A 21,264-nucleotide genomic window follows, 5' to 3' on the forward strand; every position below is an offset into this window, starting at 1 on the left:
CAAGGGCACTTTGATGCACCTGACTCATGGTGCGATGACAACTAATTGATTACCGTATTAATAATTATTTTTGCAGTAAATTAATTGAAAAAAAAATGTCCAAACTTTCAGTCTCAGTATCTTGACAGTAAATAATCTCAAATTTCTTTAGTCTTGTATAAAATAAGACATGTTATCATTGTGTTTTATCCAAAAAAAAAAAAAACACAAGTTAACAGTTTTGCTAATTGTCTAACCTTCTACAAATGAAACAAGCAACCAAATCCTAAAAAAACTGGTTTTGTTGAGTCTGGTTCAAAAAAAAAAAAAAACAACAACAAAGAAACACACATTTTGTAATAAAAGGATGAAATGTATACATGATAAAAGATAAAAGCAGATTAGTCGAGTCATCGAGAAAATAATCAAAATATTAATATAAATGATGATTAACCCTAACCATACAACAATATGTTGGTTGAAAGTAGACTAAACTTTACGGAACTGCAACCAGGTATCACATTACTTTCCAAAGACTGCTCAAAACAAATGAAAATGACTGATTGATGATGAGAGCTGAGAGCACTGAAACCTTTTTGACAAATAAGCCTTACTCAAATGTGCTGTTTATCATGGTAAAAATTCTACTGAAGTTCTGGCGTCTCTTTGTCTCAAAGGCTTTGTCTCAAAGGCCAAAATCCATGAAGAGATGTATCTAAAATCTTACTAATGTTTCTAAAAAAAAGGAAAATAATGTTCTGCAGAGTAAAAATTACATTTATGTTAAAAAAAGAAACCAACCATTAATTAATCTTTTTTTTCCTGTCATCTCAGCAAAACCATAATTTTTTTTTCCTTCAAATTCAAGATCTTTTGATAGAACTTTCAGTAGGATACGCCGATACCAAAACATTTGATGGTGTACCCACTGCAGCCATGATATAAACAAATGTGCTTAATCAAAAATTTCACCAAAAGGACTAACACAGCACCCAGTTCCCTTAAAAAGATCACACCCTTCTGAGCAATGCACAGGCTGCCGCATCACGGCCAGGGATTAACAGTTACAGACTGGAAATCATGAGGTGCTGCTACGCATCATCCCACGCACATTCTCTGGCTTCCAGACCACTTCGCTCCGGTAAACTACAATCCAAAATATTTATCGGTCCCTGTTGCAGCTTATTTACTGCCATACTATGCAGGAATCTTTATCTTGCTATCACACAAAAGCACTTTCTTCTGGGCTTGCTGATTCTAATGGCCTTTTTGCACCAAATTTGAATCAGATGAGTACATAAATGGAATCACTAGAATGGTAAATGTCAGTGGCTGACAATAATACTAATGTGCTGCACTAGCGTTAGAGTTCGTGATGTTTCTTATCTTATTTTGAAATGCATGCTTTTAGTTTGTTGGGTCGCGTCGCGTTTCCTGTTTTACGTTCTCTGTGCGTCATTCAGCTTGTTACGGTGACGTAGTGAATGACAACATAAGCGCATATATATAGTTTATTATCATTTATGTTGATAATGCACGCTACTGCCTATAGTAAGCGATGAGTGTTTATTCTGTTTATGTGTTTGTTTGTGTAGAAGTTGCACTTTATAGTTAGTAGTTGTTGTTAGTTGTTGCTAACCCGCTAATGTCGGCTAAAAATACAGTAAATTCATAGATTAAAGTTCGGCAAGTGTTTATATGTTAGTTGACTGACTTTAACATTGTTGTTGATTTATTATTCAACAGATACTACATGATACACCATACATGAGCCAAAATAAATGTGAAGTTCAACGTGATGACTTGCGTACTCTCTCACCGGAGTCTTGGTGTAGATAACTAGTTCTGAGAACAAATTCTCAACAAAGTAATATTAGTTATTTAATGAATATACAATAATGTTAACAAGGATAATGTAATGTTAAATGATAGGAGAAAGGAAATAAAATATGCAAAATATACAAAAAAAATAGGATTGTTTATGGTTACTGCGGCTATATTGCGGCGTACATAGAAATCTAAACTGATACCCTACATCACGGGTTTCAGACTTCGTGGGGGGTTGACACCCCCCATTATCAGCGAAGTAGGCGGGATCACTGTACACATATATATATATATATATATATATATATATATATATATATATATATATATATATATATATATATATATATATATATATATATATATTTATTTTATTTTTATTTTTTTTTGATAACACACCCCAGGATAACTGTACCTCTTCTGCCCCCACCCCATCCCCCAGCGTAGTGGTGTGGTGTAGTGTAGTGAGTGTAGCAGGAGTTCATTCCCACGTTGTAATGACACCAAGCAGCTGCGCAAGCAACCTGTCGCTTCTCTGCGCTTTTCAAATGATCTCATTGGCCTTGGCCCATATGTTGTCTGTTTTGCCCTCACCTTGTCACAAACCAAAAACAAAACCCTGAGGACCATTTTAGAGCAAAGTTGTATCGTTTGAAACTGCAAGAAAAGACGCGCAGTCTCGTGTAAGTCATGTAAACGCCACACACTGTATTTGACTTTACACAAGTTTGTTTCCATTATCTGTCACTATAGAATGTATAAAAAGTCATACTACATACACGCAAGCTCTTGGCACAACACAACCCCACGAGTCCGGCAAACTCATAAGAATAAATCATGGTCAGACTTACGAGGTAGGAATTTTGCCTGTCGAGGAACACGGCGTCTCCCATTACCCAGGACAAATATACACCGAGAAAAATTCTGAAATGTATGAGGAACAGGCGGGATCTTGCATCCAAGTATTAAGTCCGAATAAATGAGCGTGCGTCCGATACGAGCGTAAGAAGAGTCTACGCTTATCTACTCTCTGCAACAACACGGAGCATTTTTGGACTTTCTTGTCTCCTCTACTCTATGGCGCCGAATAGACTCGTGTCGATGTATGTATCACTGTCAGAATCCAAGACGCCATCCTGCGCTGGTGCGTGACGGATCCATACTGCGCGCTCAATGTGCGCTGATGAACATAACACGCTGAAGGGAACCAGAAAAGGCAGAAACTGGCTTTAAGCTATTGTTGTTGAAAAAAAACTTCCGCTTCGTTCTTTCAAATTAAAAGCAATCAAAATGCGTTTTACGCCGTCCCTCTCATCAACCTGCTGCACAGGACAACATAAGCTTTCCATATGGTTTACTATTAAGTACTGTAATTTCTATACTGTATTGCACACTACTATCACCTGTGAGGGAAATGCCCCCGCAAATAAAAAAATGTGTTTAACTATAATTAGTGTTATTATTGCAGTGGTTCTAGTAGTTTCACCTGCACAAAACAATACAGAAAAATGTATCTTTTACATTTTTGAGCTAGCCCAAATACTGTAATACAATTGCGGACTAAATATAGGCTACTCGACATATCAATTACATATATTTTATAACTAATGCTAAGGCCTATAATAACTCGGCCAGGGTTACTAAAAATCATCAGATTGAATTTAAAAACACAAGAATTGAGTGTGTGTTACAATATATTGGCAGATCGAATACCGTAACAGGCATTGTAAAATTAAGCGACTTGCTTTTATTTTGTAGGGCAGCCACCTTACGTTCACTGTGTCACACTGATTAGCGCATTCTGACACTGACGAAGGGGCGGGAATCTGGCAAACAAAAAAAAAGTTCTTTGGCTGCTTGTTACCCAGTCAATAGCTTTGAAACTTTGAATTGAAATGGTCAAGCACATCAAGATGTCATGAAATTCAAAATAACATGTTTAGACAATGTTTTGACAATGTAGATGTGTTAAGTGAAAGTCATTAGATAATAAAGCAGATTATAAAGCATCATCAATGTCATAAAACTGACAGAAAATCCCAACCTGGACAAGAGAATTACAGTACAAAAGAATTACAAAACTTTCTGATTTGATGAACATTTTGTTTAACGAATAATTACATCAATACTTCTGAATGTCGATGACTTAAATATTGATTTACAACATTGTACTTTTTTAAATAACGACAAAAAAAAACACAAAATTATTATATTATACATCCAGAGAACATCTATGTTTTGTTTTTGTTGTTGTTAAATAATTATTTCGTTTAGTTAGAAGAGCTTTGTTTTAAATAGGCTGTTAGAAAAGTCCTGAGAAGCAGACAACTGGAAGACCGAAGGGGGGGTAGCACATTGCATAGTTCATGCAATTGTTGATGTGGAACCGATGTTGGGCAATCTGTCAAAAGCCCCTGCAGGCTGCTAAAGCTTGTAAAAACAGAATGAGAGGAGCAAATGGAGACATTGCATTTAGGACACTGGGGCTACGGGGAACTTCAAAATGGAAAAGCGCCCGTTCAGCATTTGATAAAGAAGTGATGCCAAATTCCTCCTTATCAGATAGTACCACAGCCATTTAAAGAATGCCAAGACGTTTGGAGCAGAATGGTTTCTTTACACTACAGATAAGAGATAAAACACTGAGAGCAACTGTAAAACAATCAAGCAGCCTGAACAAACAAGATGGTAACGTGATAAACCCCGAATGCTCTTGATTTAGCATGCACTTGTGGCCTCCATTTGACCAATCACTTTATTTCATGATGAGTTGTGATTACCCATGGGAGAAACGCATCACATGTCGATGTACTTTTGCTTCTATTGTTGTGAAACTCAACTGAAAGAATGGTAATCAAGATGCCTTAGTCTTCAGAAAAACAAAAAGTTAATAAATAGGCATCGTCTAGACAAAGTGAAGTCAGACATTCTTGAGGATGATCAAGAGGAAATTTACAGGTTTTTTTTTCATGTTTGCCTTAAGTCACTAAAGTTCATTTGCAAGGCAGAAGGCTGTTGTTTCATACTTCAGTGGGCGGAGCTCCTAAATTGGCGTTTCCAACGTGACTCCGAAGCTGCATGTGAGGGAAGAAGGAAAGGGAGGCATGTGAAGTCTGGACATGCATCCCATATGTGGTGTCGGATTCAGCCCCTTTTTGTCATACGCTTTGACAACTCTTTCATACACAGGTCCAGACTGAGTTGCAAAACGCTACCGTATGTTGCGGGATGACGACCTTCTGAAGGCTGAACGCCTGGATGGCGCATGATATTACAATTGGAGTGGAAAGTATGCCATATGAATTGCATGAAGATGCTGCACTGGGCAACAGAGAGACTTCAAAAAAAGACTAAAAAAAGTCTAAAAAATGTTCCAAGCGCACTGTGGAGGCCTTTACCAGTGTTGTGCCACACGGGACAAACTTTCCTCCCTCCTAGGGAGTACTATGGCGTGGATGGTCATGAAACAAACTTCAGAACTGTACATGGGAGGATCTCGTATGGGACTGCTATAAACACGAATGTTATTATTTTCCACGCCCCAACAGCAAAGCGTAAATAAAAAAGCTATTAAAAAACCATAGGGTTCAACTAAATTGGGGACAGTAGTTCAATGTCTACCTTCAAAATCATAGTTCAAATTGCAAAACTGCACGAGTTAACCACCGTAATGTATAAAGAGGGTAATGGCGGGGAAAAATAGTGGGAGCACATAAACGCACTCACAGTGAAACAGACATTGACAAAGCTCCGATGGATGACCTCACAATTGGGGAATGTGCGTGTGTGTGTGTGTGTGTGTGTGTGTGAGTGGGTGCATGTGTGCATATATTGCGTTCAAGTGTTTAAGAGGAAATATGTATGATCCCTCCCTTATACAGTATTGGATAGAAAGACATACAGTACATTGATAAATCAATTTCCTTTTATGGCTCTCAAACAACAATTTGAATACTTGTATGTCATAATATTGTGTATTTATACATTACTAATTGTTCCGCCAACTTTGACGTGATAGTCATGTAAGTGAATGCCTGGATAACAAATGCAAAGCGGTATTACAGAATTTTGACCTTTTGTAATACAAGTGTGGTAATAAAGAAAAAGGATTTGCCAGGAAAACAAAGGTGTGACGTGAGGAGGAAAATTTGGACCCAGAAACAGAAGTGTAAAGTACAAAGTTCTTATTCGCAAAAATCCAAATTAACCACAGCAAACCTCAGAAACTGGGCCTGTGAAACAAGTACCTGAAAACTGTACGGAAATAAACAGGTAACCACAACTATGGACAGTTTGAGATGATAGCTTGAAAGCTTGACAACTCTGACAATGTGCGACTGAGAAAACTAGCACAAAAATGCTTTCAAACATAAATATAATTTGACATAATAAAACAAACAACCATAGAAACTGCATAGCAACTAAGACATCAGGGAACATACCAGTCACAACAAGTCACAACGGCAAATAACTAATTGGAACTGATTGGAATGCCGTTGTGTATTTGGATGTATTTGTATGTTCTGTGTGATCCTATCTGTGATTTATTTTTCACCTGTGAAGCGCTTTGAGAGGGCTATACAAATAAATTTGATTTGATAACCCGATTGACAATATATCGCGTTTTGGAGCTGTAATTTCGATCCCGTGATACCGTATTATTTTTGCTCAAGGATATCATACCGTCTGAATCAGATATTGTCCAATTCCTAGTGATTACTAAGGAACGGAATAGGGTAGAATCTCACTTTCTTTTTCTGGGCAATGTAATCCAATCTTTCATATGGTACCACCCATGTTTACCTAGTCTTAGCACACAATATATTTATTGTTGGCAGTGGAAAGATGAGTTTAAATGCTCGAAATCGGGTTGCCTTTTCGAATAATGCTCTGCACTGAAAGAGGTACATAACTAAATTACAGAAATGGTATCAGTGATGCGGCCAATTGACAATACCTTTTTGCATTCTTCTTTGTGATGCTTTCACTGCAACCTTTTTCAATCATTTTTTATTTTGAAGATTGCTACATTAAGTTTCCACATTTGCAGGAAAACTGTATGAGCTGAAGGTTTTAAGGCTGGAGTTTGACTTGGCCTCTAAAGCCTTGCACTTCTTATGATCAGTGAGATGATCACTCACTATGTTTGGATCATCACGCCGCATAATGAAGGCTATGCCAGTCCTTTTTTTATTGTTATTCATACAACACATGATTCTAGTTTTATTTTGATGCTACCAACATAGAATATTCGACAATGAAGATTCGTGCGTCTCAAAAATATGACGCTTTGACGTCAACATCTTGAGGATTGTCTCTGTTGTATCCAGACTCCATCCTTTCCCTCCTATTTTTCTGGCTAATGAGCAGCTTGCAGACTCTATTATTGCCTATGTGCTTTTTTTTTTTTTTAAGTAAGTCTACTTGCCCTCTGGGGCTTGTTGCTGATGTCACTAACAGTTGTTTTGAAGCCTTCTTTACAGCTCTCATAATGTTTCTGTCATCGACTGCTGTTGCTTCCCTTCATCTACCTGTTCTCCACCTGTTATTTAGGACACCAGTGATTTTTCCATTCTTCTGGAATTCAAAATGGCTGTACTGGCTTTAGACAATGTTTGTGCAATGGCTCTGATTCATTTTCCAGCTTCTTGTAGCTTCCCATTTGCTCAGATCCAGATGTGTATATTTGGAAAGAAAAGCTGAAATGCTTTCTTGTGTCGTTCATACAAATGCTTTCAGTCACCAGGAAAAAATTTTGATGTTCTAATACTTTTGGAAGGGATTGTATACGGTTTTCTTTAGAATTCAAAAATATTCCTTTTGATGTTTTGTTGTCATCGAAATACATGCATGGGATTTCATGCCATGATAAGTTTGTTTAATGTGTTTAATGTGCACCATACCATGTAGTCAAAATGCACTCGATGATGAGTGTACTCATGTCAAGTAAATTAGATCAATGTAAAATGTGAGGAAACACATTATTTCAACCTACTGCTCCTCTATGCATTGGGAATCATATCACGAAAATGTAAATATATTAAGAGCATGTATTTTGCATATCCGCTCAAATGTTGTGCATCTCTGAAAGATCATTTTTGCCCATCACTTCCCTAAGGCTTTGCATTCAAACTTTTATTCGCCTGTTAAGTGCTCTGAAGCTAGAGAAACAGCCACTGCAGGCACCCGTGGGATGTAGAGTGAACAACCAAATAAGATGCCCACTGCATGATGTAATGCGAGTGTGTTGTGTATAGTCTTGTGAACCTCTACAGCAAAGTTAATTGTGTTTTTGTCTTTAGGTCTACAAAGGGCCATGTATGTGTTAAGCATGTGAAACCTGAATTCCTTTTTTCAGTTCAAATATTTATTCTGCATTGTAAACGCACTGACTTTCGAGGAATGCTCTTCATGCTCACAGCAGATAATGTGACTCACAAAGCCATATAGTCCGGGGTGAACATAACTCAGATATAACGCAGATATGCATGTGTGACAGAAATCACCGATGTGTAACGAAGCATGCTTCACTTCGCGCATTTGTGTACCCACCTAACTTTCACTCATAATCACCCAGCCTGAGCTGAACTTTTTTTTTGTTTGTTTTGTTTTTTTAAAGTGGCTCTAAGATGTGCCTGGCTTGAAAGCACATTTAAATATAGTCCTCAGCTAGCAGACAAAACAGGTGTGTTTGAAAGAAGGAAGGAAGGAAGGAAGGGAGGAAGGAAGGAAGGAAGGAAGGAAGGAAGGAAGGAAGGAAGGAAGGAAGGAAGGAAGGAAGGAAGGAAGGAAGGAAGGAAGGAAGGGAGGGAGGGAGGGAGGAAGGAAGGAAGGAAGGAAGGAAGGAAGGTAGGAAGGAAGGAAGGAACAAAGGAAGGAAGGAAGGAAGAAAGGAAGGAAGGAAGGAAGGAAGGAAGGAAGGAAGGAAGGAAGGAAGGAAGGAAGGAAGGAAGAGAAAAAGAAAGAAAGAAAGGAAAGTGTTGACAAATCCATCTGATGTATTTCCTCTTTGGAATGCAGCTGGAATCCATGCTTGACTCCTCAGTTGACACTCCCACCGCCTCATATCATACACACACGTACACATGCACACCCACAAACAAGGGTTTTTCCTACTGTCCTAAGTCCTATTCAAATCTATTCTCAAAGTGCAATTCTTGACCCTCTGTACTTGTGGGGTCAACCAAAATGGTCCTTATAAGTGCAAGAGGTCCCCACAAAGACAGTAAAACCTGGAATTTGGTCCCCACCATGCAGCAAAAACACACATGCACATACACAATCGTACATCCAGGCTCCCTATGCACAAGTTGGGTCATTTTAATCAAGTACAAGGAATGTCTGTATGTGATCTTCTTTCCATCTGATGATACAGTGCATCCAGAAAACAGTGAGACCCACTTTCATTTCATTTTCATTGGTTACGGTAATCTTAAAGAGACACGGACTATTTTTTTTCAAGGAGTCCTTCCAATATCAAGGTCTTTAGTTTGGTTTCGAAAGATGATCCTGACCTCCGTTGCACAATTATAGAGAAACGGAATGTACAAGAGCTACAGGTTATAGTTTTTTCCCTCATACTCGTGTCCTTATTGCTAGGAAGTGTAATCTAAATGTGTTCCTTGTTTAGCTTTTCAATCTCCTTCGTACACAACATTGTGCTCTAAAAAACACAGGTCATGTATGGCAGATGCTCACGACAGAGGATGCTATGCTTTGTACCTTGAAATATCTTTGACACAGTTTAGCAGATAAAGCCACAGTCACCGAATACGGTCTCATTTTTTTTCCATTGCCGACAATTTGCAAAAACTGCGTCAGAGCCTTTTCATCATGTAAACTGTTCTTTGGAGAAGGACACATTATTTGTTCCTCCTACAGCCAGTGTTTACATCACTGAGTTGTTGCTGTGGCAACAGAACAACCCTCACAGCCTACAGTAGCAGATGCTACACAGTGCAGGGATGTTTTCCTCCCTCACGTCACATGAGATTTTTTTTTTTTTTTTTTTGGGGGGGGGGCATAGTTATATACTTTCTCTAATGCTTGTCCTCATTAGGGTCACAGGTGAGCTGCCGATGGAGATCTATGAGGATTTGGTCTAATAATTTTGTATGCAAATCTTCAGTTACAATAAATATATTGTCCTTATTGAGCGTGTGATAAGTCATCACAGAATCATTAAGCATCACTTTCAATAATATTAGATTTCACAATTATCTATGTATTTCGGAGTCCAGACTAGGAACACCTAAAATGAGTGAAGGGTGAAGATGTAATTGTTGTGATTGTTTACTGTTTACAAGTGACAGAAGAAACCTCTAACCTTCTCATGCCAATTGCATAGATCAGAGCAAATGTCCAAGTTAAGGAAAACCGTTTCAAAAGCTAAATTCAAATCATTTGTTTCTTTAATTCCGATGTTGTTATCCAGATTTATTTGGCAAAAACAGGACAGCTCTGAGATGTTTTTGTGTCAAATACTTGGGACAAAGAAGGACCTTGCACATGTTCATGTATGACACAGCAGTAACTGGACACACAGCACTCTAGCCATATTTTCAACATGATTCATCATTTGCAATGCGTGTGCCTCTACTTGTGTCCAGATGCAGACGTTTGGACATGAACCCCGGCACGGTTTGCGCAGCTCATGCAAGATTGCTTAAAAGCTGTCTGGCGTCCTCTACTGGTCATAGTTCCCTGGTTACATTTCATTATAGCCATGCCTTTCATAATAAATGAGTTGCGGTCCTTAAAATGCCAATGTAACTCGAAGCGGTCAAATAAATGATCAATACTGTGAATCGATCTAATGTTGCAGATTTACTACGTCTTTATATTACCGTGAATCGTTGATTCATGCTTGTTTATACATCGTCAGATGAAATAATAATATAAGGCTCAAAATAACAAAGAAACTTTTGAAAATCCAGCCAATTATACTGTTGCATTGTATAATATGCCACAGGAAGAAAAAGGATTTCGTGATTTGGAAAGTAAGCAACGTTTTCTGACGAATATGTTGGGATGACCTTGAGTTGAGCTGTTTTTTTTTGTTGCAAGGAAGATTCCACTAGATGGCAATGATGTGCAAGTAACGAGCTAAAGTGAAAAAGCTAAATCGAGCTGCCTAACAATCAGATGTTATTTTGAGAGCAGTTTCCTTGTGACGGCAAAGCATGTACCGACTTGAATAAACACACGTGCAACCTACTCAAAAAAAACAAAAAAAAACTCACTTATTGAACTTCTGGGTTCAAACTCTTTGCAGAACAGACTTTTTCTATTTATAGCTGCTGACTGCCTCACTCTGTTTTGCTTTCTCTCACTGTTTGGCAGATTCACAAGAGGGGGAGGTAATGTCCATGGGTTTATTTCACTTTGCTTCACTATGAGCCTGATAGTTGAACAAATACACCAATCAATCCATTTTCTATAGCCGCTTATCCTTACATTAGCCGCAGGCTTGCTGGCGCCTATCCCAGCTGATTTCGGGCAGTTAGGCGAGCGATATCCAGAAGTGATTGACAGCCAATTGCAGGGCACACAGACTCTAACAACCATTCACGCACCCAATCACACCCAAGGACAATTTAGTATGTCCAATACGCCCACCATGCATGTTTTTGGAGTGGAGCAGGAGGGCCAAGGTGCCCGGAGAGAACCTGCGTGGGCTGGGGGAGAACAAGCAAACTATGCACAGGAAGGCCGGAGCGAAGTGGATTTGAACAAGGGTTCCTGAACTGTGAGGTAGACGTGCTAACACCGCTCTAGACAAATACGTACAAAGACACAAAGGTGGAAATACAAGGCATTAGGACCCGCAGTGTATCGTCTTGAAGGGCTCCCTCTGTTAGTAGGCCATGGCACTCCTGCTTGACGCTTTGACCTGGAATTCCATTATGATGAATATCCAAGCATATATACCGAAGGGGACAGGAGTATAATAGAGTACCAGAGTAAGTTTTCAGTGCTCAGTAATTTCTGCACGCATTGAATCCTGCGTAGGTGACCTTACACTATTCTTAGACATATTTTGCTATTCATTTTTCATCTGGGAATGTTCTTTGATGTTCCAAGGAGGAAACTACACAGACTGTATGTATTGTGTTTGGAAGCGTAACGTCACTCCGTTGGATAAGACTTTTTGTGTTCATGACGCGGAAAAAGATTACAGAATCTGCATGTGTTTGCAAAGTCATTCCTCTGACCCATAATCACCCACACTTAAAAATCGGGTCAATGTACATACATGCTCAAAGGGACAAGGCATGTACACTTTTGGCCTCCAAAACTCTAAAAAAAGCAAACTATTAGATCACTGCCTGATCCATTAATGATGAAACCCAACACGACTGCCCACTTGCTGGAGGGGAGCTTTAATCGACAACAGACAGATTCTGTCAGCGGATATTAATGTTTACTTTGCGCCCGTCTTGTATTCCAAGCAGTGCTCTTTCCCCTCATTGTTGAGAAAACATCCCAAAGGAGACATGAGATCACCCATGCTGGGATGCTGCCAGACAAATCTCCAATGGCTCATCTAGACCCTTGTGAACACGAGTCTGGTTATAGAGCATCTAGTGTGGCTGAGACTTGAATTACGCTTGGTTGAGTGCAATCCTCTCCATCAACATTCTTTTCCACAACGTTCTGTATATTCTTCAAAAATGAGACTGTGAATCTAAATGTGAAAGGTGGAAACTGGACTGGAATTTGAAAACTTAATGGGCTTGTAAAGCATTTCCAAGCTTGACATGACAGCTTGTTAGGTTGACTTGAGTTCATATTCGAACAACAAGTCACTAAGAACCCACGACTTAAATCCTGTTATGCATCAACCCTTGAGGGGACAGTGTGTAAGATTGAGACTGTTTTTCATTCAAAAGGAATAAATGAAATGATTGTAAATTTCAAAAACTTGCAAATGGATGTGTTGTTAAAGACCAACAGAGTGTTTGAAATATAATCATAGGTCTAGTTTTCATTCCGTTATATTACATGGGGGGTGGGACTTCTCAGGAGGCGGCCATGTTTATTATAGCTATGGGCAATGGTAAATGCAGCGCCTGCATCACCTCCTGCTGTCTGTAATGAAAAACGCTCTACATCTTATACACTGTCACTTTACTGACATCCATCCCTCTATCCATTTCCCTAACCATTTATCCTCGTGGGGGTCGAGGGAATATCAGAGCCTATCCCAGCTGTCTTCGGGCAGTAGGCTGGGTACACACTGAACTAGTTGCCAGCCACTCACAGGACACAAAGACACTCATACTAACTAAAGACACAAAATTCATACTGACTAACTAACTAACTAACAACAGTAAAACTTCTCTACAACAAAACCTCCATGTGCTAAAAAATCCCCCATTGTGAAAAAAAATCCATGCATTAAAGCCTTTTCCGATTTCTTAAGTCCTCATACAAGGAAAAATCCTCCTGTTGCATAATGCAAAATGTTTTTGTTTTCTTTTTTCCTGCATTTGTGTTGTGCGAAAAAAAGCCTGCAGGAAAAGTCTAGCTTGGGTTATACTTGACGCGCCGGCACATGTTTTTCAGCACTGTATACTCGTAGCGGCTTTCCCCCGCAGTCAGATGATATTCTCCCATACCATAGGTGGCAGTAAATTGGTTCTACAGCATACAAACAACACTACTCTATAACAGAGGTAGAGAATCCTAGTTGATTCAAATGTTCTAAACAGATTCCTCATCTCTCGCCAACGGGGTGCTCGCCAGGATTTGTTCACGGTATTTATGTCACGGTATTCCAGGACAGACAAATTATAAAGGTGTTTTTACTGGCAAAATTCTATTTGCAATAGTTCGGCCGCCATGTTTTCTGGTTGTAAAAAAATTCCGGAAGAAACGCGTTGCGCAAAGCCTGTTCGGCGTGCAGCTGTGCAGACGTTAAACCTAACCAACACTTGAAGAAAGATGAAAGATGGATGGAGCAAAGTGAAAGACATTATGCAAGAAATTGATGTAAGTTTGAAAATGTATGCTTATTGTAGATTTGGAAATTTCTTTCTTATTTCTTTTTTTTTAAATGTTGGATGGTTTTGTTTTTAACTTCAATCAGATTGTAGAGTGCACTACACGTTTTTTATGTTTACGTCCAAGACATAGATTTGCTCTAGTGAAAAATTCCCTGTTGTGAAAAATTTCTGCCTGCAAATTTGATTTCACTGTAGAAGAGTTCTACTGTAACTAACTCCCCTAGACGATTTTAGAGTACACGTATGCCGACCACGCATGTTTTTGGAGGAAACCGGATGACTTGGGCACACTTTGGCATAGGGAGAACATGCAAACAACAAACAGGAGCAAACCAAAGAACCACAGCAAATGTGTGAATTGATACATCAAGGTAATAAATACATAAGAATGGCAATAAGCCATAGCTACTAAATAGCAACTAAAATCACATCATTCTCGCAGGATAAAGTTCATAATGAGACGTGTACCAAAAACGGATTCACAAAAGAATCAAGATTTACTGCAATTCAGAATCAATATTAAAAGTCCCAGAATCAATTTTGTAAATTAAAACTAAATAAATAAATAAATATGTACATACATACATACCGTACATACATACATAAAACAAATCAGCGTATTTTCATCTTCCATGAAACAATGCCGACTCACACTGTCAAGGAAGAGATAACGATATCACATTCCACGCCAGCGGCATGCTGTTGTCTAGGAGGCGCCAAGAAACCGCTAGTCAATTACACAATATGGCACAATTCTCCAGCATTAATGTTAGCCAGTGGGCTTTCTATTAAGCTATACTCTAGAAATGGACATATTTCAATATTTCAAGCAGTCAATTTAATTTGATATATTACTCACTTATAATAAATGGTCCATCACGTCATTTACCTGTATGTATTATCTAAACATAAGAAACCTTAACTGAAAGCTCAACGACAGCAAATTAACAAAAATAAATAAATAAGGACACATAGTGAGAGAAAAGAAAACAAATGCAGCTATAATTATTACTACCCACTTTCTGGTTACTAATAGGGGATAGACATGCTGGTTACGAGATGCAAATTAAGCTTAATAAACACAAGAATCAAACAAGAGCCAAAGTAGACCTGCTCTATATCTCTACCAGAGAAGTCTGTTAAATACAGCCTGTGATCACTGAAACATTTTAGAAACATAAAAAAAAGATCAGCAATTTATCATGCGTTTATATTAATGGATTTGTGGAGCACTTGTAAATCTAAACAGGTTGACAACTGTGGCTGAAAAAAAATGTAGATTGTGAGCCAAACAAAATCAGACAGTGCTCATTCATATTTCTATGAATGGTACCACATGGAACGGGGCATCTTCACTCTGTTTGATCTTGTGAATTTATGTGCCTGGAAAACAACCTCATAACTTAAATTTTAGGTAGGGACTTGTTGAGCAACACAACAAAAAAATCAAGTATGCGCTCAAGCTCAAGACTAGCTATGCACTCCTGCAGTCTTTTCACCGTAATTTGTTCTTAATTGAAATCAAATGTTTTAAACAGCATGTGCACCCAACGCTCCCAACTTGGCCTTACAGCTATTTAACAAAAGCTGAAGAACTCTCCCAAACATCTGCATTCACACAAGATCAAACATTCCAGCACTTGAACAATGTGTTAATAACTTGATTTTCAACCTTTTTAAGCCCCAAAAACAACAATAAGAGACTCAGATTAACTATTTCAACATCTTTTCACCTTGTATGTTTTGCCAATAAACATTGAAAACCTCGGGGAGCCCACTTGCAAAACACCATTGGCATTTTGGTTGACATTTGAGAGGGTTTTTATGTTTCCAGCAAATGTTTCAAGTTCTTGGGCCATTATATTGTTTTATTTTCTTTTTTCTGATGACATTCATCAGTCATCCATCCACCCATCTGTTCATTTACCACATTGAATTCATGACAGCCACCTATCCCTACAGCTGAGCTGGTTTGCAATTAATCACGGGCCTCATAGACTAAAACTGAGATTTGGCAGTGGAAAACACAAAGTGATACCATCACAACGGCATCAAGAGAGGGACAGTAAAAGTGTCAAGAGCAGAGCTGTTGAGAACTTCCCTGGAACAGGAAGCAGTATGAGTTTTTCAAGGGCTGCATGGTTTTTGACCCAGCGCCCCCTCTCAAGCGTGAGAAGCAAGTTGTTGAAGACCTTCCCAACACACACACACACTTGTACACACTACAAAGCCACAAAGAGGGAAAAAAACATCAAATCAACAAGAATGGGAAACCAATCATACCTTCCCACTAGTGCGTGTGGACTTGTGCCAACTATGCACCCGATAAAGCCCTCCTGCTAAAAATAAGTATCCAAAGTATGTTTAGGTAAAGATTTCCTACTAAGCCTCATTCAATTTCAGCCTACTTGAATCCCAATCCTCTATATGAGTGCATCACTGGGTGAAAAAGATGTTTGCGCCCTTGAATGCACCTTTAGGTAGAATTAATTAATCCTCAAAATCATCAAAAGAGATTATGAGGCTCACCTCAGAGAATGTTTTAATTCTATGACATTGTGAGAGTACCCCAACCCCCCCCCCCCCCCCCCCCCCCCCCCCCCCACAAACCCTTCTGCTCCTCGTGCCCTTGGTCAAGTCAACTGCTGTTTCCAGTTGCAGATGCCAGAATATTTTGTGTACATGTCCAATACCACTTTAAGTAATCAAACATAATAACTTGTACCTATAACACTACTGCTTTTGAGACACAAAATGGCTCCTCCAAGAGACAATTCTCCATTTTTCTCATTTGTAAGTACTAGTCTGTGATTATAAAAGTGCTCCCAAAAAGCAGCTGATATTTGGCTACCAAAGCAAGTCTGATACCGATACTTAAGCCGATACCTGCTTATCAGTACTTGCCTTGTCTTTTTCAACAACTATTTTCTACAGCGCTGATAACAAACAGATAGTAACAAGTAAAATTTTAGAATGTATGTAAAATAATCAAATGAAAATATTTGATTAAAAAAAAACTGTTGTAAGGGCTTTCTTTGATCCTTTATTGTAATTCTTAAAATATAACTACAACCAGTGGCGGTCCGTGCATTTCACACTTAGGCCTTTAATGATGTCCTACCTAGTCTGACACCACGGCTGGAAAAATCACACGAACGCATTACTGGGCATTACATCATCTTAATCATGTACTACACGTTATTTTTTGGAGCATTTAAAAATCAATAAACCCGCATCAGCAATTTAAACTTATTACTACACACGATATGAGATATCCATTGATTGAATATAAGTGAAATAAAATTACAAAAACATATTGACAATGAAAAAAATTAATGAAATTCTTGCACACGTCAAAACGGCTATTCTCCAAAACACTTATTTCAACACAAAAACCTTTTTTTTTTCTCAAGAAGATTTCAATGACTTGGTTGACGTTTACCTCTCCTCCTATGAAAAAATGTCAGAATAGTATAATAAGTGCTACATATATACATATATATATATATATATATATATATATATATATATATATATATATATATATATATATATATATATATATATATATATATATATATATATATATAATATGCATGTATACAAATAAAAACCATCATAAATAGAAAAAATAGAAAGGATTTATTTATCTTTATGTGACGAGTTTGATATGGCCATATTTCCTAGTGAGGGTAGCCTAGCCTAGGCTAGGAATTAAGTAATAAAATGCATAATGAATGGTTATTTGAAGCACTCAGACGCAATCTAGTCCGTAGCATGCCGCCATTTTCGCTGACCAATAGCAGACCAGTTTTTTAGGGAGTCATGATGCAGACCAATAGCAGACCAGCGTCAGAGTGACGCGTTGCAGCGTAGGCAGTTTGACAGGACCAAAAAATATAAGCAATTACCTAAAAACGCCTGAAGAGGGTGACAAAACAACACAAATACAGCCAACTCCTTGAGTCATGACAGTTGTTTTTGTCATATAGCAGGAAAAATGCAGTAAAACGGGCAGGGATGTCGTAGAACTGTGACGTACGTAAGTCAGGGACGTTGTAACACGGGGGGCCATATATATATATATATATATATATATATATATATATATATATATATATATATATAGAGAGAGAGAGAGAGAGAGAGCGAGAGAGAGAGAGAGAGAGAGAGATTATGTTAGGCCAGCAGAGAAGGCCTTGCTGGCCCTGAGGGCCCACCACTGACCACATCAAAATCTGATTCATTGATACTGGCATTCTCTTGCAATTTTCTCATCCAAACAATTCTCAAATATTCTCAGTTATACCGTAGATTTAGTTCTGCCCATCAGCACCGCATTCCAGCAACATTTGCGAAGAGTTGTGAAGGTAATTTGAGCAGTGTGTTTTGCTCTGAGATGAGATAAGACTACAGTTTTTGAACTCGGCTTTTTAATGTGTGCTTTTTTAGCCCAGAGTCCTCATTCAACTTATTAAAATGCATAACTTTAAAACAACACAAATGCCTACTTAAGTGCTGGCGACTCTCCTCCCAGATTGATTGCAAAGTTAGCAGAGTTCAGTTAGAGTAGAATTGTGATAGCCTTCGCATAATGAATATAAAAATCATCCTGGTCTGTACAGAGCATTGGATTTGGTAGTTTATTGGAGAAAGTTAATTACCGCAGGCTTCCACGCGACGTCAGCATGCGAGCTCGGCGGCTGTGTCCTCTTCTGGAGCCACCGCCGAGGCGAGAAGAGCGCGCCGGTACTGGCGGACGGCGTGAACCCGGAGACTCGCACAGAGAGAAAATCCCCGGTCGTGTTCCGTTTGGAACGCTTTACTTCCTCGTAGTCGAAGTGATAGTTGGTTGACGGGGACACGTCCAGAGGTATGGAGGGAGAGGAGATAGATGGCGCAATAAGCTCTTTGAGCGAAGTCTTGGTGCGCGTAAACTGTTTAGAGGACGCACCTGCGTCCAGGACTGTTGATCCTAGTGACTGCGCCCCACTTGCACTTTCGGGTCCGGTGCCGCATTGTCTAATGATAGCGGAATCCAGACTTCTGGTTTGCCGTAGCCTCTGTTTGGTGATAGCCTTCGATGTCGCAGAGGAGCCGGAGAAGACGCTGTTCAAAAGTCCCTGCGCCGCAGACATGGCTCCCTTTTTCAGGGGGACGTACTGTGCTCAATGAGTTTTCCTCAATCTCCACAACAGTGAAGTTAAAAAACAACGTTCCAGGAGGTGAACCGAGCAGGAGCCTGATGATGCCCCATTTGTTTCCAACTAACGTGCAAGTACCGCGAGCTCATGTTGTCTTGCCCTAGCTGTTGTGAAAACCCAAGCTGCTGGACTGGCCGTCGGAAATGCGGGGCACATGCTCAGTGGGCCGGAGTGTTGTGAGGCCAGATGTGGTGCTATGTAAATATCCCGCTCCATTTTGCCACACGAGACCTGCCCACAATTTAGAAGGAGGAGCCCAATTATGTCAATGTCAATTCGAGTACATTATATCCGTTATGTTCACATCACAGCAAGCAAAGAATGCTTTACAAATTTAATGTTTTTTGATAACAGCTGTTGTAGATCAGCAAGTTAACATTTTGCCCCGGACTTTTCGGGGCAACATTTTGCCCCGGACTCCGATCTCGCGGTGTTTTGGTGAATTAGGGGTGCGGGGGGGAACACCACTTTCAGGCTAAAAATGCATGCCGTCACGGTGAGACATGGCGGTTTGAGGCGGTGTGGGACAACAGACAGATCATGACACATTCAATGTAATGCGTTACTTTACTCTCATTTGTAACAAGTACAATACTGTTTTTTTGTGTGCAATCTACTACATTACCTCGTCACCATAAAAAGTAATACATTACAGTAGTGATATATATATATATATATATATATATATATATATATATATATATATATATATATATATATATATATATATATATATATATATATATATATATATATATATATATATATATATATATATATATATATATATATATATATATATATATATATATATATATATATATATATATATAGACTAGAGAAGAACACTTATTGTCATTGAATACTTCATCAAGTGATACAAGTTGCAATGTTTTTTTTTCAAGAGAGTTGAGTTTTCTTTGATTACTGTATTTCTTTGAAGAATAAGAGAAAACAAATCAAATTTTAAATCAAACATTATTTTTTCGGACTATATTGCCAAGCCCTATTTTTTTCTTCTCTCTCCCTCCCCTCTCTCTCCCTCGCTCCATCCCCTCTCTCTCTCCCTCTCTCCCTCTATCTCCCTCCCTCCCAACTGGAGGAGTCCAATAATTAGCTCCATGGAAGGGAGGGTATAACTGGTGGCATGTCAGGGTTTGTTTCGTGAGTCAAGCATGAGTTAATGTGGTGTATGTGTTTTGGACAATGCAAGATGGTTAAAGTATAGGAAAAAAGCAAATAGACTGCAAGGGCTGTGGGTAGGCTGGTTGACCTTACTATGGAGTGTATGAAGCTGCATTGCACTCCCCCTGCAGACACGCACACACACGCACACACACGAGAATGTGAAACTGATAACAGCTGCAATAGATTTAACCCGTCTAAAAACTGTCCGAAAGAGAGGGAGGACTGTGTTAAAACAGCCAAAACCACTTAACTCATTCAATACCAGCCATTTTTAGACCCTCTTTTACAGTAAGTCTTGAAATTTTTAACAAAAATATTATCGTGTACAATGAATTAATATGTATGGAAATCTAAAAAGAAACAAAATAAATACATAAGAATTGTTTGGGGGAGTGAATGACTTTTGTAAACAAACATGGAAATAATAAAAAGCTTTAAAATAATATTGACAATCTTTTGGTCTTACAATATAATAGTTTGCCAACTACAATGCTTAGAGTCCAATGTGTGTGTTTAATCTGCTTTTGAGGATATTCTAGTCCTCAATGAGGGCCTTGTATAGAAAACACTAAATACAAAATGGTCAAAAGAGTGTAAAACTCCATCAGGCATGCCCTGTGTCAAAAAAATAAATAATTGGGGCTGCCCTTCAAGCCAGTTCTGCTGAGTGTTATATACACACCATATTTGGTTATACAATTGTAGAGCCGCAGTCTGAAACCACTTAAAGTTCAATGAGTGATTCGCTACGGCTGCACAGATATGCTTTTCTGCCCTTGGGTCAGTAAAATGTTGCATTGGTCAAAAAAAGTCTAAAAAATTTTGAATTTGGGTCAAAAGTTAAAAACAAAGGCAATGTCATTTTTTATGGGCCTACTTTTGGAACCTGAAAGAGCACTCTTGCGGCTTGCTGCCTAGTTCCATTTGTTAAAACGTCGTTTAAAGAGGGGACCTGAACAATATTGTGCATTGAGGTGAAATTGCTTGCACTACATCACACCTGAATGTGTCTCTTGTATTTTGCCAATTTCATGTTTATAACAATTGAATAAATGCAA

The 21,264-nt window shown here is 38.7% G+C and overlaps 1 protein-coding gene across 1 annotated transcript in view; it reads right to left on the reverse strand.

Moving 5' to 3' along the window:
• Positions 1 to 19,081, reverse strand: part of LOC148427862 (rho GTPase-activating protein 6-like) — a 42,794-nt gene extending 23,713 nt beyond the window's left edge. The window contains exon 1 of the mRNA XM_088408816.1: positions 18,479 to 19,081. Within this exon, the coding sequence (XP_088264942.1) occupies positions 18,479 to 18,952 (474 nt within the window). The 5' untranslated portion in view covers positions 18,953 to 19,081. The remainder of the gene's footprint in view (positions 1 to 18,478) is intronic.
• Between the last annotated feature and the right edge of the window lie 2,183 nt (positions 19,082 to 21,264).

Source organism: Hippichthys cyanospilos, chromosome 2 (assembly GCF_059441005.1).
Source record: "Hippichthys cyanospilos isolate Australia breed blue-spotted pipefish chromosome 2, RoL_Hcya_1.0, whole genome shotgun sequence".
Lineage (NCBI taxonomy): Eukaryota > Metazoa > Chordata > Actinopteri > Syngnathiformes > Syngnathidae > Hippichthys > Hippichthys cyanospilos.